This window comes from Crinia signifera, chromosome 12, assembly GCF_055691185.1.
Source record: "Crinia signifera chromosome 12, ASM5569118v1, whole genome shotgun sequence".
Taxonomy (NCBI): Eukaryota; Metazoa; Chordata; class Amphibia; order Anura; family Myobatrachidae; genus Crinia; species Crinia signifera.
The window spans coordinates 26,230,123-26,246,871 of record NC_139228.1 but is presented as its reverse complement, the minus strand read 5'-3'; the positions used below and the strand labels follow the sequence as shown (position 1 = coordinate 26,246,871).

The 16,749-nt window shown below is 46.7% G+C and overlaps 1 protein-coding gene across 9 annotated transcripts in view; it reads right to left on the bottom strand.

Annotated features, from left to right (window-relative positions):
- The window catches only part of DPH6 (diphthamine biosynthesis 6), a 225,223-nt gene that overhangs the window by 32,784 nt on the left and 175,690 nt on the right, over positions 1 to 16,749 (bottom strand). For all 9 annotated transcript variants that reach the window (XM_083166828.1, XM_083166829.1, XM_083166826.1 and 6 more), the window contains 2 exons: positions 4,406 to 4,479; positions 2,463 to 2,581 (listed from right to left, as the gene is read on the bottom strand). In XM_083166828.1, the coding sequence (XP_083022954.1) occupies positions 2,463 to 2,581; positions 4,406 to 4,479 (193 nt within the window). The remainder of the gene's footprint in view (positions 1 to 2,462; positions 2,582 to 4,405; positions 4,480 to 16,749) is intronic.

The following is a 16,749-nucleotide window of genomic DNA, read 5'->3' as shown; positions in this document are numbered from 1 at the left end:
CACACCACCTTTCTGTCTCCAAGTGAGTGTATATAAGGGCTAGGCCGCAGGCATCCCGCAGCAGCTGCCCAGCCTCGGCCAGCACACAGATGCTATTGGATTTATTGAGTGCGTCAACTGCACAAGACACATTTTTTTCCATGGTCCATTGTTTATTTATGTCCTTTATAAGCAGAAACCAATAGAGAGGCTGCTAATTTGTTAAGCTTATATTATTTATTTACACAGCGGCGGTGCGATCAGCTGTCTCCTATGTTTAACTTGTAGAATGGCCACGGGATTGCAAGTTACTGATTGCAGTGGGCCGTTCTCTACGCGCACTTATTCTGTGTGTGCCACATTCTGTTGTCTTATAACATGGCTAGCTGTGTCTCGGAGCCACAGACATACGGGGCTGATGTACTGTATGTACTGTTCCATGTGCAGATCTGCATAAGCCGGAACACACTGGTGATCCAGGCACATTGCATATGAGTAATGAGCTTGTGCATTAGACCCTGCAGAGCGTGCTCATTGTGAATCATTCATTTCACCCTTTGGAAACACTTTACAAAAGTATGTGTTTTAATTAACTGTTGAATTAAACCTATTCAAAATGGTAAAGCCAGTCAGGCCAAAGGTGGCGTGCTCCCCCGCATTAGACCAGAGGCAGGTTTCTCCAAACCCCCCTCCCCCCATCAGACCAGAGGTGGCGTGCTCCCCCCCATTAGACCAGAGGTGGCGTGCTCCCCCCTCCCCCCCATTAGACCAGAGGTGGTGTGCTCCCCCTCCCCCCATCAGACCAGAGGTGGCGTGCTCCCCCTCCCCCCATCAGACCAGAGGTGGCGTGCTCCCCCTCCCCCCACCAGGCCAGAGGTGGCATGCTACCCCCCTCCCCCCCATCAGACCAGAGGTGGCGTGCTCCCCCCCTCCCCCCACTAGACCAGAGGTGGCGTGCTCCCCCCCTCCCCCTACTAGACCAGAGGTGGCGTGCTCCCCCTCCCCCCATCAGACCAGAGGTGGTGTGCTCCCCCTCCCCCCACCAGGCCAGAGGTGGCGTGCTACCCCCTTCCCCCTCATCAGACCAGAGGTGGTGTGCTCCCCCTCCCCCCACCAGTCCAGAGGTGGCGTGCTACCCCCTTCCCCCTCTTCAGACCAGAGGTGATGTGCTTCCCCGCATCAGACCAGAGGCAGGTTACTCTCCCCCCCCCCCCCCCCCCCCCCAATCAGATCAGACACTTCCACATGGCTTGTGGCCGAGTAAGTTTTGCCAGGAAAACTTTTAAATTTATTCCTTTATCTATTTCAGTAAAAAAAAAAAATCCTTTTGGCTATAGTATCGATCTGGAATATACTGATATATAGATTTTGACATTACGTCTAATTAGCCGAGATAAAACAGAAATAGTATGAGGACACTTTACGGGAAAAGTCAAAGTGATTACGGATAGGGAAGCCAATCCCGGGGCATTTTTTCAATCCCGGGATTCGGGATTGAAAAATGCTCAATCCCGGGATTCCCGGGATCCCGGGATTGGCTTTCCTAATTAAAAGACTGCCCCACAAACTTACATTTGATGGTTGCCGGTTGTGGGGGGACGGGTCGTCCATGCCGCTGGCGTGCTGGCTTCGCGCTGGCTGTGGGCGCTTGGGCTGGGCGAGTGGGCGCGCTGGCTGGCTGGGTGGGTGCTTGGGCTGGGCGAGTGGGTGCTTGGGCTGGGCGGGTGGGTGGGCGCGCTGTCTGGCACGGCATTACAATGCCGGGCGCGTCCTCTGCCTGCGCAGCTTGACCCCTGATCTCACGCTGAGAGGTCACGCTGCACACAGTGCTGCCGGAGAGAAGTCGGGCAGCGTCTGAGCGATGCTCAGACGCTGCCCGGCATTAGACTGCGCGCATGCGCAGTCTAATCCCGAAATCCCGGGATTGGAAACTCCAATCCCGGGATTGAAATCCCGGCGTTTTGGGGGCCAAATCCCGGGATCCCGCCGATCCCGATCCCGGGATTGGCCACCCTAATTACGGATATAGATGGAGCAAACATACAGATTTCTATATAGTGAGATCGCTGTATAGGGTGAAGGCGCTGTATAGGGTGAAGGTGCTGTATAGGGTGAAGGCGCTGTATAGGGTTAAGGCGCTGTATAGGGTGAAGGCGCTGTATAGGGTGAAGGCGCTGTATAGGGTATCCTTACACCAGGTATTGGAATGGGAGGTTGGTGTAAGCCAAGCAGCAGATCAGTAGCTAAGTGCGCAAGCTCTCCTCTCTCTCATACATCCCCGCATCGGATGCCTAGCCATATAGGACTTTAGCGCTATCATTTAATATTCAGTACGTCTATGTGGATATGCTTATAGAAAAGGAACAGACCTGTTTGTTCCCTCTGGTGTGGGGTATAGAACCTATTACCTATCTGTTCTATTCAATCAGCCCATCACATAACTGTGAACATTTCCAATGCTAACCATGTCTGTTCCCTCTTACCAAACGCAGCTACCTTGATAAGGATGGCCTGCACGCCACCGGATATCATCTCATCCAATAGGTCCTCTTGTCTTCTACGCCAAAGGAAAGCTAAAGGCTGAAGGCTTAGTCGCTGGCATCTGGAGACAGAGAGAGAGAGAGGGAGAGACAGGAGCATCTGGTTAGTAAATATAAAGCGGTTCATGCATTAAAGGTCATACAGCCATAAAGAGCCAAGAGCAGATGCGGTCAGCACCCCGACTGCCGTCAGGACACTGGCGCCAGAACCTCGAAACAGGATGGCAACATCGGAAACCCCACAGATGGCATCCCGAATGGTGAGTATGGGGGCGGGCTAGGGTGTGGCTTGGGGGTTAGGTTTAGACACTTAATCTAACCTAAGGTTAGTATGTGGGGAGGGGGGTTAGGCTGCAGTAAGGCGGGGGGGGGGGGTTAGGTTTAGGCTACGGATAGAGAGTATTAGGCACTAGTGGGTAGGGAATTAGGTTAGACAGTGGATAAGGGGGGGTTAGGCACTAGCTTGGAGGGAAATTAGGCACTAGAAAAGAGGGGGGTTAGGTTTAGGTGGCAGAGAGAGAGAGTTAGGCACTAGCTGGGAGGGGGGGGACAGGGTTAGGAACTAGCGGGGAGGGGGGGTCAAGGTTAGGCACTAGCGGGGAGGGGGGTCAAGGTTAGGCACTAGCGGGGAGGGGGGTCAAGGTTAGGCACTAGCGGGGAGGGGGGTCAAGGTTAGGCACTAGCGGGGAGGGGGGGGTCAAGGTTGGGCACTAGCGGGTAAGGGGGGTCAGGCACTAGCGGGGAGGGAGTCAGGGTTAGGCACTAGCGGGGTCAGGTTTAGGCACTAGCGGGGAGGGGGGTCAGGGTTAGGCACTAGCGGGGAGGGGTCAGGGTTAGGCACTAGCGGGGAGGGGTCAGGGTTAGGCACTAGCGGGGAGGGGGTCGGGGTTAGGCACTAGCGGGGAGGGGGTCGGGTTAGGCACTAGCGGGGAGGGGTGTCAGGGTTAGGCACTAGCAGGGAGGGGGTCGGGTTAGGCACTAGCGGGGAGGGGGTCGGGGTTAGGCAGTAGTGGAGAAAGGGTTAGGCACTAGAAGGAGGGGGGCGGGTTAGGCACTAGCGGGGAGGGGGTCGGGGTTAGGCACTAGCGGGGAGGGGGTCGGGGTTAGGCACTAGCAGGGAGGGGGTTGGGGTTAGGCACTAGCGGGGAGGGGGTCGGGTTAGGCACTAGCGGGGAGGGGGTCGGGTTAGGCACTAGTGGAGAAAGGGTTAGGCACTAGAAGGAGGGGGTCGGGTTAGGCACTAGCGGGGAGGGGGTCGGGGTTAGGCACTAGCGGGGAGGGGGTCGGGATAAGGCACTAGCGGGGAGGGGGTCGGGGTTAGGCACTAGCGGGGAGGGGGTCGGGGTTAGGCACTAGAAGGAGGGGGTAAGGTTGATCTGGTGGATAGGGAGGATTAAGCACTAGCGGGGAGGAAGGTTAGACACTAGAAGGGAGGGGGTTTAGGCACTAGTGGGGAGGGGGGTCTAGGTTAGGCATTAGCGAGGAGGGGGGTTAAGTTTAGATGGCGGAGAGGGAGGGTTAGACACTAGCGGGGTGAGGGGTTAGGCACTAGTGGGGAGGGAGGTCAGGGTTGGCATTAGCGGGGAGGGGGTCGGGGTTAGGCACTAGAAGGAGGGGGGTTAAGTTTCAATGGCGGAGAGGGAGGGTTAGGGTCAGGTTGTGGGGGCAAGAGAATTAGGGTAAGGGGGTAGCAGGAGAGGGATAGCTTAGTAATGGAGCACCTGTCGGGATTCCCCGCGTCGGGCTTCTCTGTATCGGGATGCCGGGGTCCGTCTTTTGACCGCCAGCAAACACCAGGGTGTCACATGTATCCCATCAAGATATATAGATATTAATCTATGTATCTAATAGATATTACCTTAAAAATGGTTAAATGAAACACTTACACGTTCTCCACCCGTACACGCTGGTAGTCTGAGAGGATGGCACCAACAGAGACCGAATCCACAGCCTCCTTCTCCTGAAACATAAGCACCCTGTGAGTCAAAGATGCCGGGATATGATCTGCCATTAATTAGACCACTGGAACAACGTATCAAGGCTCAGCTGCCCATAATTTACCTTCTATCAGACGCATTGTAAACCAGGAAGTTCTCCACACAACAACACCATGGGAATAATGCGTCAGGCAGTGAACAGAGTGAAGTGCGTGACCGGACAAACAGCATCTACCTATGATATCATGGAATGCACTTAATATATGCTACCTCAAAGCCAATCGGTTGATATAGGGAGTTCCCCCTCTTCCTCTCCAGAAAATGCTTTTATTATACAACACATCAGTAACTGGCCCCTGCTTCCCTTCATAAATGGATGAAGCAGGGCCACAGACTGACACTAGAAGGTTTGGTGCGTCTAGTACAGTCTGGTCTGTATTGAGACACATACCACACTGTGCTAGCACCAGCACAGCAGAGAGCGACACCCCAGGCAGAAAAGAGGAACTGCACAGGGTTTTGAAACATGTAAGGTGCTAGATTGAACACTATAAAAAGGGGTATGGGTCATAGGGTCAACAGTAGGATTTTCCACTTTTTTTTCGTGTCTATGCCTCCGTCGATCTAAGCCCTGTCTACCTTTAGCGGTCGACCTAATTTATGTCAACCTTCATCAGGGTTGCCTACCTGACCCTCTCCTGCAGGGAGAAAATGCTCTGTTCCTGGACTTCCCTGGTAATGTATGATTGCCATCACCTGTGGGGAGCTCGGTAAAATGATCAGAAAGGTGTCACCACAGGTGGTGGCAATCATACATTACCAGGGAAGGCCAGGTACAGGGCATGTTCTCATTCATGGAGAGGGTGAGGTAGGCAACCCTGCCCTTCATCCTGTAACCTAGTCACCCTTTCCCATAATGAGCGCCTATTAATTATCACTGCATTGAAACAACTGAATTCCACCGCTAGGGTATTATCCATCACGTAAAGGGGCCAGACCAGTGCTTGGCATGCTGCCGGAATGCCAGGTCTGGTCTGATTTAATCGCAGATATCTGCCAAGATTAAGGACACTTGTGGAATTCACACCCAATGGCTAAACCGATAATTACAACCCCCTGGGTGCCCAAAAACAATTAAATCCCCCCCTTAGTGCCCACCAGGCTGGCAGTACATAGATCACCTGTGGAGTGTTGTAATACTGTTAGGTAACCCACACACTGTGACCACCCCAAGCATGCATTAAGCGTTACAAACACCAAAGGTTTATGGGGTAGTTAAGGGCTATACACAATAATTCAATTACAAATGATAAAGACCACTCCCCAATTATGTGTGTCCTTAATTCCAAGCGCTCTCCCGACCATGAAATTGTCCAGGGGAGACATTAGTAACAACGTTCAGTTTAATTGGTGAATAGCACAGCCTGTAATTATAGGCGGAAATGTAATATTAATGAGAAAAAAAAATTAAAAATCCTTAACAGTAAATTACCTTGCAGCCATTATCAATTTTGTTAAACTGCGAGTCCTTAGGACACACTGCCCCCCCCCCCCCCAACCCCCCTGCGGAGAACTAGGTAATTTTTCTCTGCCTGTTAAACACAACCATTAAATGTGGCGTGTATCACAAACCTCCCGACTTCCCTTTAAATGAAATCGTTGTGTTGCCTCAGGGGGGCCTCTGTCTGACTTGATCCCAATGTGTCAGTTAATCAGATAAAAAAATAAATAAATGAAATAATCATCAAGTCAGAACCACAAACAGCCTGGGGGAGGCGGGAGAAGAAAAGGAGGAGGGGCGGGTGTAGTTATTAAGATTTGGAAGCTGCAAACGAAACAAGACATCCGGATGATGTTACAGCATGTGTAAAGGTTACAGATCGGCTGGGGAGCACACTGGCTACTCTGCCAGCCAAATACCCGCACCTCTGGCTAGTGCCAGCAGATCTATCTAACACTGCAAGGTATTGTAGCAAAGTCGGCAAGGAACATTCTTGTCTATGTTTACCGCTCCCACTACCAATTGTTGAGTTTACTATGGATTCACTTTTAAGTGTTTTTGGTGTCATTGTTGACTCGGGACCCCCAATTAGTGTAGAACGTATGCTTCAGACATGGTACCTCATTGCGCTCCGCACACTTTACCGTTCCCTATCAGAGTCCACATGGATTTTAAAAACTCATGTCGACCTTTTCATGTGTCAACTATTTTTGTGTCCACTGTTTCAGTGTGTCTACCTATTAACTATGTAGGCTGACAGTCCTGTCACTGATTGCCTTATTGTACCATCTTTTTGCAGATTGCAACCTACTGTACTTTGCCATTCATGTGGTGCAACTTCATCTATATATGCAATATCATTAGGAGAATTAGTAGTGAATACGGATTTTAATTGATACCCCTGGGTGGTTATACATATGTCTATATTTATGCCATTTTGCTATGTTTATATATGTTTATGTCTTTTTCGGTTTTATTCTGTCTTTTATTATTAATAGATTGTGATTTTCAGTGTCACTGTTTCACATGTATTATTGAGCGACACACGGTTTGGTTTTGCTTGGTCTATCTCTGGAGAGGGCCATACCTCCACCATGGTGGATGCTGATAGCTACATCACACAATTGCAACCTCTAGCACCCTAAGTTTTTCCATTTTAGGCTGACAGTCCCACTCTTTATAACAGGGGTAGCCAACTCCAGTCCTCTAGAGCTACCAACAGTTAACGTTTTCCAGGTCTCCTCACAGTGGGCCTTATTTTGGTTCATTCTTTCTGACAAAATCCTTCTTAGATGGGCAAAACCATGTGCACTGCAGGGGGGCAGGTGTTACTTGTGCAGAGAGAATTAGATTTGGGTGGGGTTTTACTTCAAAGTGAGATCTATATTGCAGTGTAAAATTAAAGCAGTCAGTATTTTCCCTGCACAGAAACAAAATTACTCACCCAAATCTAATTATCTCTGCACCTGTTACATCTGCCCCCCTGCAGTGCACATGGTTTTGTCCATCTAAGAAGGATTTTTGTCAGAAAGAATGAACCAAAATAAGGCCCAGTATCACAAGTGGAGTATTTAGCTCCAACTGTGGATCTTTTAAAATGTGTCAGTCAGTAATGAGTGCACCTGTGCACCTGCGAGGTGAGCTGGAAAACGTGCACTGTTGGTAGCTCTCGAGGACTGGAGTTGGCTACCACTGCTTTATAACTTTCCAAGGTTTAGTACGTTTGTCCTTATATGTGGAAAATTAATTTTCTTAAACATATGCAAAAAATGTTACTTGCTAATAAAACAAAACAAACACAAAATCCAACATTGGAAAAGATATAATCTGTACTGGACACTGTTTTGGCACCAGCCAATGAGCCCCAGTGAGTCATTTTTTTAGACACAGATAATTAGCTGGTGCGTTTTCACCTTCCACTTTATCGCTTCATCAGGCTTAATACACCTACCCATGGATGCTTAGCCTGCACTAGCTGCACTTTACCCCAAGCTATATTTTTGTGGTCTTAAACTCACCACTGAGTAAACTCTACCGCAATCAACATCGCCCATATAATAACAGTCCAACACTTCTCCTCACCTCTATGGGGGTGAATTCAAGTGCTGAGCGAAAGCACCCACTAGATGGGGGTATGGATCTTGGATAGACAGCAACTAGGTCAGCAAGCATTAGGTTGACACCGCCAGGTCGATATGCATGAAGGTTGACATGAGTGAAGGTCGACATGCTGGAATGTCGACATGACTGAAGGTCAACATGGGTTAGGTCAATATGTATTAGGTCGATATGGGGAAGGTTTACAGACAAGAGGTCGACATGGAGTTTTTAACCTTTTTTTGTCCCAAATGTCGACATGGACACTGAAACGTAGCACCGCGTCCCCTCATATAGCTCGCTGCGCTCGCCATGGTTGGGGCACAGTGCCTCGCTGCGCTCGGCAGACTATTTATTCTCCCACCACTTTCTAGGGCACATGTCTTCAACCTGTGGCCCTCCAGATGTTGTAGAACTACATGTCCCAGCATGCCCTGACAGTTTTGGCATGCTCTCATAGGAAAAAATGTGGCAATGCATGTTGGGACATGTAGTTTCACAACATCTGGAGGGCCACAGGTTGAAGACCCATGTTCTAGGGTTTAGTAGGGCATGAAATACCGCCTGTCGGCACATGTCGCCTAAATAAAGAGAGTGGAAAAACCACGTTGGCCTTTTCACTGTCGACCTAATACTTGTAGACCTAGTGACCGTATCCCCTAGGTGGCAACCAGCAGAGCAATGCAACTGTTGATCAGTTCAGGCGTGGCATGTTTCAAGTGGTATGCTGTTTTTGTTACTCTGTGACATTATAATACTGCTTTCACATTGCAGACATGGGTAATGACACGGTATTCTTAAATGGGACTTTAAAACGGGTCTGAGCCTTGAGACCTTTCACATTGCAGGTGAAAACCGTTTTAAAAATCATTTAATACCATTCAAACATTCAACCCGTTTAACCTCCAAGGGACACGTTTCAAGCCATTGAAATAGAGCTGTTCAAACTGCCAAAAAAAGGGCTTTAAAACATGTAGGGCTTTTTAACCGTGTCAACTCTGGCACTTTCACATTGCAGCCTTAAACGTTTTAAAATGGGAAAAAAAAAACGGCAATGTACCGTTTTAAAAGTGCGATGTGAAAGGGGTATAATTATACAACATTATTTTGCTGTTACTATTTTGTGTTGCATATTGTAACTGATTTGTTTTGCTTCTTTGTCACTGCGTTGGTCCGCCCCCTTATTATGTGAGGATATTTTTGAAACATTAAACAAAACAATAACTTTTTTATGATGAAATATATAAAATAATAAATAACGTTTATTTTATATTTTTTCAACACAGCTGCTACATCACTGTTCTTTTTTTTTTTTAGCAGATATCTGAATGCAACAATTTTTTAGTTTGTTTCATTATTTTTAATTCCTTGGTTAGCAGCTCGGGAACAGCTGCTTGGTTCAGTCACTTAAATGTATTAATTGTATATTCTTCCTAGCCTTGGGTGCATTTCACTTCTTACCATTCTGAAGGGGAGCGGATCAAAAGGAGTGGTCCATTTAGTAATGAAGCAAAATTATAGTAATAGTCACCAAGGTATCCCAGCAATCGCAATGGGAAACAATATTATAGCAACAATATAAAAGTGATAACAGGAATTGGTACTGTGGAACTACATATCCCAGCATGCTCTACCACAATTTTTCTGTTTTGGCATGCTAAAACTGTCACAGCTGGGAATACTGGGATGTGTAGTTACACACCAGCTAGACTGCTATAAGTTACCGGCCTATTAGGTTTTAAAGGACCACTATATCCCCAAACACTGACATTTTTAAATATGAACTATAAATGTAAAATACAGTATAAAAAACTCAGTATTACCATATATATATTAAAAACAGTACATTGTTGCTTGCCACTTTGTTATATACTGTAAGGCGCCAACTCTTTCCATATACGTATATAGAAGATTGTCCTAATGGGACCAGGTCATATAGCGGACAATTAAGTCTGTGTGACATCACTGGCCAATGACCAAACTTTGTGGACATCCGCTCTCCTAACCTATTGGAAAGATGCAATGACATACAGATGTAGTCAAGCTCATCATTGCTACATCACAGCCACTTGTGCCCGTTTGGAGCACCATGTGCCACTTGTGACTGACTGAGCCAGGCTGATGGCCAATGTATTAGGCCACGAGTGTGACTACTATGAATGCCAGTGTGTGCGTCGTGAGATCATGGGTTCAATCACCACCATGGCCCTAACTGTGCAGAGTTTGTATATTCTCCCTGTACTTGCGTGGGTTTCCTCCGGGTACTCCGGTTTCCTCCCACAATCCAAAAATATACTGGTAGGCTAATTGGCGCCCAAAAAAATTAACCCTAGAATATCTTGTGTGTGTATGTACATGTGGTAGGGAATATAGATTGTAAGCTCCACTGGGGCAGGGACCGATGTGAATGTTCAACTATTCACTCTGTAAAGCGCTGCGGAATATGTGTGCGCTATATAAGAAACTGGTAATAAATAAATTAATAACGCGTAGAAACACAAGATTCTGTCTCGATTTTGGTAAGGAATTTGTACACGAGTGCAGAAACATGACAGCACAATTCTTACACCAAGTCACATGTGCAAATTTACTAAACAAACACCTAGTAGTGAACAGGTAAATGCTGCCCACCGTGCATGCAAGGGGATGTGTACGCTTAAACATCCCATTGCACACAGACGAAAAATCATTCGATGGTAAATGACCATCGAAAGATTTGTGTCTTGTCCGAAGATAAAAGTCATTCTAGGCTGACTTTTATCTTGGCCGGAGATGTCCAAATTTGGGGTGGGTGCTGACGTCATATATTTACTATAATTAGTACATGCAATAATTAAGAGTGATTAGTGGTGACATTATTAATACTGCAAGGCATGCACTAGGGCATGGGTCTTCAACCTATGGCCCTCCAGATGTTGTGAAACTACATGTCCCAGCATCCATTGCCACATTTTCTCCTATAAGAGCATGCCAAAACTGTCAGGGCATGCTAGGACATGTAGTTCCACAACATCTGGAGGGCCGCAGGTTGAAGACATGTGCACTAGGGTGTCCAGGAATGGCTGGCTAGTCCCCATGGTGGATTATGAAGGCTTCCAATTGGGTTTATCTGTAATTAGTGGCAATAACCAAGGCTTTAGTTTTAGCGACCACAGATTTTGGACAAACATTCACCAAATAAGCGGTCCTTATACAACCACCGCGAGCTGCATATACACATTCCCGTGACTTCTCAACCCCGTTCGCCTCAACTTCCTTGAACACATAGATGACTATTGACGTGTAAATATTTTGTATTTAAATCCCAACTGAAACGGTTAAAATGACCGGGGCACATAAGATCACAAGGACATTTAAATTGTTTTACTTGGAGGAGGACCACAGTTATTGTTTCCAGGATTTCCTTTATTTCTCACAACTGAAAATTGTTGGCGAGTGGCCTTCCATCCATTTACTTTCACAATGGTCATTCGCAGTTAAGTATGAATCATATACAAGAGTTTAGTTGTCCTTTTAGTATAAATGGATGCTTTTCTATGAAGGGTATGGAAGACCGAGGACCGAACAAACCCGGGCCATGAAGAGGACCCAAAAATAGGCAGGTTCGTCATGTTGGGCATTTGAAAAATGTTATATTTTAAGTACCCTGATCTATCACCGATGTCCACGGATCAGGCTGGCAGAACGGGAATCGTGGCTGACTAGGTTTGGCTTACACAGTAATACACTGCTCACCTTTAGGAGACTGCAATACTATGGGCAGTAATACCTCTGCATAGTTGGCGTCTAACTAACCTAGGAATCAAGCGACTTGATCACGAAGAGTATCACTGAAGTTTGCTTGTGTGGGGTCATCTGCCAAATACTCGGAGACTGAAAGGGATCACGGTCTGGCCACAATTACCAACATTTGAGAAGTCAAAGTAGGGAATTCAACTGAGAGGGAATCTGCGCTGCAGCAGCTGCCTGTTTTACGGCTCAAAGGTGTTCACCGCTCCACAGGGTAATGAGCACTTATGAGCGAATTGGAGAGCAAGAATAGGATTTGTCCAATAGCGGCAAATGCGGCATTTGGTTGACATAAAGGTCTGAAACACAGCAGTAGGCCATCTTTGGCAGGGGTGTGTGGGGTAGGGGGGGGCAAAGCTCCTCCACCTGTATTGTCTTTAACCTTTCATTGGCAGGGCCAAGTCTGTCTGTTGCTACACAGTTTGTTTCATCAAGGTCTATAATTGTAAACCGCAGCGGAATCTGCTGCACTATATACGAAACTGTAAATAAATATTGTCCACCCAAGCCTCATATTAAGGGCATATTCCCATGGGACAAACATTCTTTACCAAGTACTGCCTAGTTTAAGGATGGGGAGCCTTGGACTCCCAGCTGTTTTTGAAATACACTTCCCAGCATGCCCTGTAACAGTTTTAGCATGGCATTCTGGGAGGTGTTCAACAGTATCTGGGAGTTATAGGCTCCCCATCCCTGCCCTAGTTCAACCACACTTTAACTGCAGATCAGAAATTAACCCTTCACTACCAGCTGCCCACTGCCCCAGCAATGACGTGGTTAAGACTTGGCTGATTTCCACAGCTTTTCCTTAAAGGAAATACTAATAGCGCATTTCCTGTAAGTGTCAAGAGAAAAGACGGTCCGCGGCTCGGCGCTCAATTTTAGTAATTATAGTCTGTCCCTAGCCAGAAAGTGGCTGTATTTTACTGTCTGTGTTTCATGCAATCTGCATTCATCACTATTTTAATTAAACCAGACTTTAATTTAGTGATTTCATCCCGAAGAGTAAGAGGGGGTGTGAGAGAAAAAAAAAAGGGAGGAGGAAGGAACCGAGTGAGAATATAATGAGAGAGAGGAAAGGACAGAACACAAATGAAAGGACGGAATTAGATTAGAGGTAGTTTCAGACACGGTAGCCATTGCAGACGAGGCAAAATAATTAAAACTCAGATAGGATCCAGGGGGCGGGGGTTGAAGCACTGAAAATAGCTAAATACAGGCATGGACAAGACAGAAACTGATCAGTGGAAAGTTTGAATGATGGTACGTAACATTTAAGTACTTGAAATACCCTGTTTAATTCTAAAGTAGCACTTCCATCAACCATAAGTTGGGATGCGATCAGGTAAGTACTGGGCTTAGGGTTAGGCACTGGGGGGACGGTTAGGGCTAGACTGCGGGGGGGGAGGGGGGGGCGGCGGTTAGGGCACGGTGAAAGGTGTGGGTATGGCACTAGGCGGACAGTTAGGGCTAGACTGTGGGGGGGGATATGGCGGACGGTTTGGATTAGGCACTACAGGGAGGGATACGGTGGATGGGTCTTAGAAAATGGGTCTTAGAAAATACTTACCGGGATGCGTCAGGATTTTGACCATCAGTATGCTGATATTCTGACGGTCTGGATAGTAACAACTGGATAAGTTCCAGCACTGGATTAAACTAGAACATGTTAGCGGCCTACTGCAAGTTCATAATGGGAACCAGGACATGTATGTTAAAGAAACACTGAGAGACCAGTCTTAAGCGATGCCTAACACAGCAGAATATTATACTAAAATCTCCCATTTTGATCAAACCATGTATACATATTAAACCGCACTTCCCTTTAGACCACAAACGCTGCTTAGCTTCAAAGCAAAGCAATATGGTAAAGAAAATGAATTAGGCCTGTAATAACAGCAATGCTATTTTGTGTATACACACAGAAGCAATACAGATATCTGCATTTGGAACAGAGCGTATTATAGAGGCAATCAGATATAAAATGATTACTAATTAAAAGCAGCAGGGGGCAGTGCTGGATAAGTTTTACCGTACAGGACGAGGACTAAACCAGAACAGCGACGCAACAAAAGCAGCCAGAAAAGCTCCATTCCTACAGTGTGTTTGCGCTATCTGTGTATTACATGCAGCTCTTACGCTGGGTTAGTTTAACTTCAGGTTTTCAACTGTTTATGTACTAGCGGAGGAGGATAATTAGTGCAAATCAAAAACAGGCCCTTGCATTTTGTTTAGATTTTTTTAATTAAAGTATCTTAGCAAAATCTGGTAGTTTGATTTCAGCATAACATGAAAATGGATAAAAATAAATAAATGAGCACTTGGGTGCCGTGACAAAGCACACGCTGCGAATTATATGCTGCGTGGGCAAAATGTTTCAGCTGATAAACATTGCAGGTTACAGCAGAGGAACCCGTTTTCCACCAGCCGCAAAGAACGGAGAAAGACTGTAAGCTCCTAGGGGCAGAGAGAACGTATGTTTTCTTTTTCAGTGCCTGTCGCTAGTATCTCCTCCTAGAATTGGAGATCCCCCATAAAGCTTTGAGTACCCATGGTAGATGCAGGGATTTACTGTGTATACATACGATGAGTGGTAACCATTCAGCGCTCATTACATTTATATAGTTGCCCATGGATCCAGGGGTCCATCGTATAACGTTCTAATATTGGTCGACCACTAATAGTCAAACGCGTCTAGAAGCCTGCAAACGGTCGGCAGCGTCTAGATCAGGCATGTCCAACGTTGGCCCTCCAGATGTTGTGAAACTACACATCCCAGCATGCTTTGCCACAGTTTTGCTATTAGAGAATGCTAAAACTATTGCAAAGCATGCTGGGATGTGTAGTTTCAAAACATCTGGAGGGCCAACGTTGGACATGCCTGGTCTAGATTGTCCGTAACAGGTCCATGGGAATGTGGTCGAGAGTGACAAAGTTGAGTTTTTCACATTTTTTGGGGGCATCTAGGTCGACGTGGACACCATATAAGTGTATTGCGTCTGTCTGCCATGTTTCGAGAACGTTGTGCACTATTTTATTCGCCAATTCTGTCCACTGGGATGGCAAAGTATGAAAAAAGTCGGTTGACACATAAAAAAATCATGAAAAACTTGTGTTGTCCTTTTCACTGTCAACCAAGCTCCCAACAGCTTTCTTCTTGCATCTTTCTTCTGGTACTGTTGATCTAGATGCTGCTGACCATTTCTAGGCGTCTAACTACACATTTGTCCATAAGTGGTCAACCAAGTGATTTTATATCTAGACATTATCAATCAAATCCAGGATAAAGACAGAACTAGTAGAAAAACACCGGGCTGGCCAACAGGTGGCCAACGTGACCCAATATAGCACTTAGGGGGTGATTCAATACTGATCGGTCTCCAATGTATTTGCACTGGAGACCGATGGTGCAGCTACACGCATACAAGTATTCGCCCCGTCTTTGGCAGACACCGACAGAAATAAGTCCGTTCCGAATGACTTTTATTTCCAAAAAGGGAAGAAAATCATTTGATGATCGGCCACCATTGTATGATATTTCTCCCCTTCAGCCGCACGCGAGGGAATGTGTTCGCGTACATCCCCTCACAAGGTACAGAGGGGATTCGGTTGCGGGGGGGATGTTCGGCCGGGCGTTTCAGGGCTCACTAACGGACGACCGCCTTGCTGAATCAGACTGCAACAAAAGTCGCACTTCATACCTTAATGAGAATGGAGTTAAGATGACGTACGGAAGCTGCAGTGTATTCACAGATCATCTGCAAGCAGCGGGACTGGGAACATTTCCTGCCTGCTCTGAACAAGCTACTATATACTTAACAATTGGACCACGTCCTTTATGGAAGGGATTAGCAGCCATTACTATTAATTAGTGGTCATTTGGTTTTCATTTTGGGTTAGTGGCTTTGACCCTGGGGAGAGTGATGGAGTCTCTGATGTTTCTGTCACTTAATGAACGCAAAGCTGATCCAGCAAAACGAAGGCAAGGCAACAGTGTCTGCACTTTATGCAAGTATTTAAAGGGCACCGCAACTAGAACGGACTTCTGTATATACAGGAATTAGAAACGTAACCATATCTACGGCACATTGTGTATCCTCAGCGAGTAACTGCAGCTGCAGAATGAATAAATGCACCCGGAAATTGTAGCGAGGGAAGGGCGCAACCTTCCGGCTAGTTTGGTAACAAAGTAAAGCAGCGCACACTTATGGTGCCTACACATGTTGTGTCAGGGATTTAGTATCAGAGATTCCCCTTGAGTTTCCCAGAATCTAGATCACTCAGAAAGTGCCAGCGATGTGCACCAGCGATTAAGCAGAACAATTAAGCATGGGAGATTTGTTAGGTAATTTAACACTGATCGCTATCACCTACTCCACAAAGCATGGGGGCGATGTACAGTCTCATGCTAAGTGATCGGACTACATTTATCCAGCAGGCTGGTTACACATCTCCCGGCAATAGGGACGCGTGGGGCCGTGCATCGATATCGCCATGGGCTCTACACACACAGCGATGACTGTTTAAATTCTAAGCGATTGGACGCAACAGAGGCTATTTGCTGTTCCAGTTGCGTGGCACATCACACAGGTGCACAGGAAAACCTGCAATGTCATACCTGGCTGATAAATGCACAGGAGCCATTGCAGCAATACTTGGCAGCATATTGTCAGTTATTAAATGCCAGCACAAGGAGATTGATTTTCATATGTGTACAAGTAATATCACACAGATCTGCACCAAGTTCTAGATTATTAGATCAGTACTTTACAGAGGATACTGATTTATTCCCATCATTTCCTGCCCTATCAGAGCTTACAGTCTGAACTCCCTACACCACACACTCTATCATAGAACTCAGATGTCAGGAGTGGGAGGTGACCTGGGACTGGCTGCTGGTGCCAGA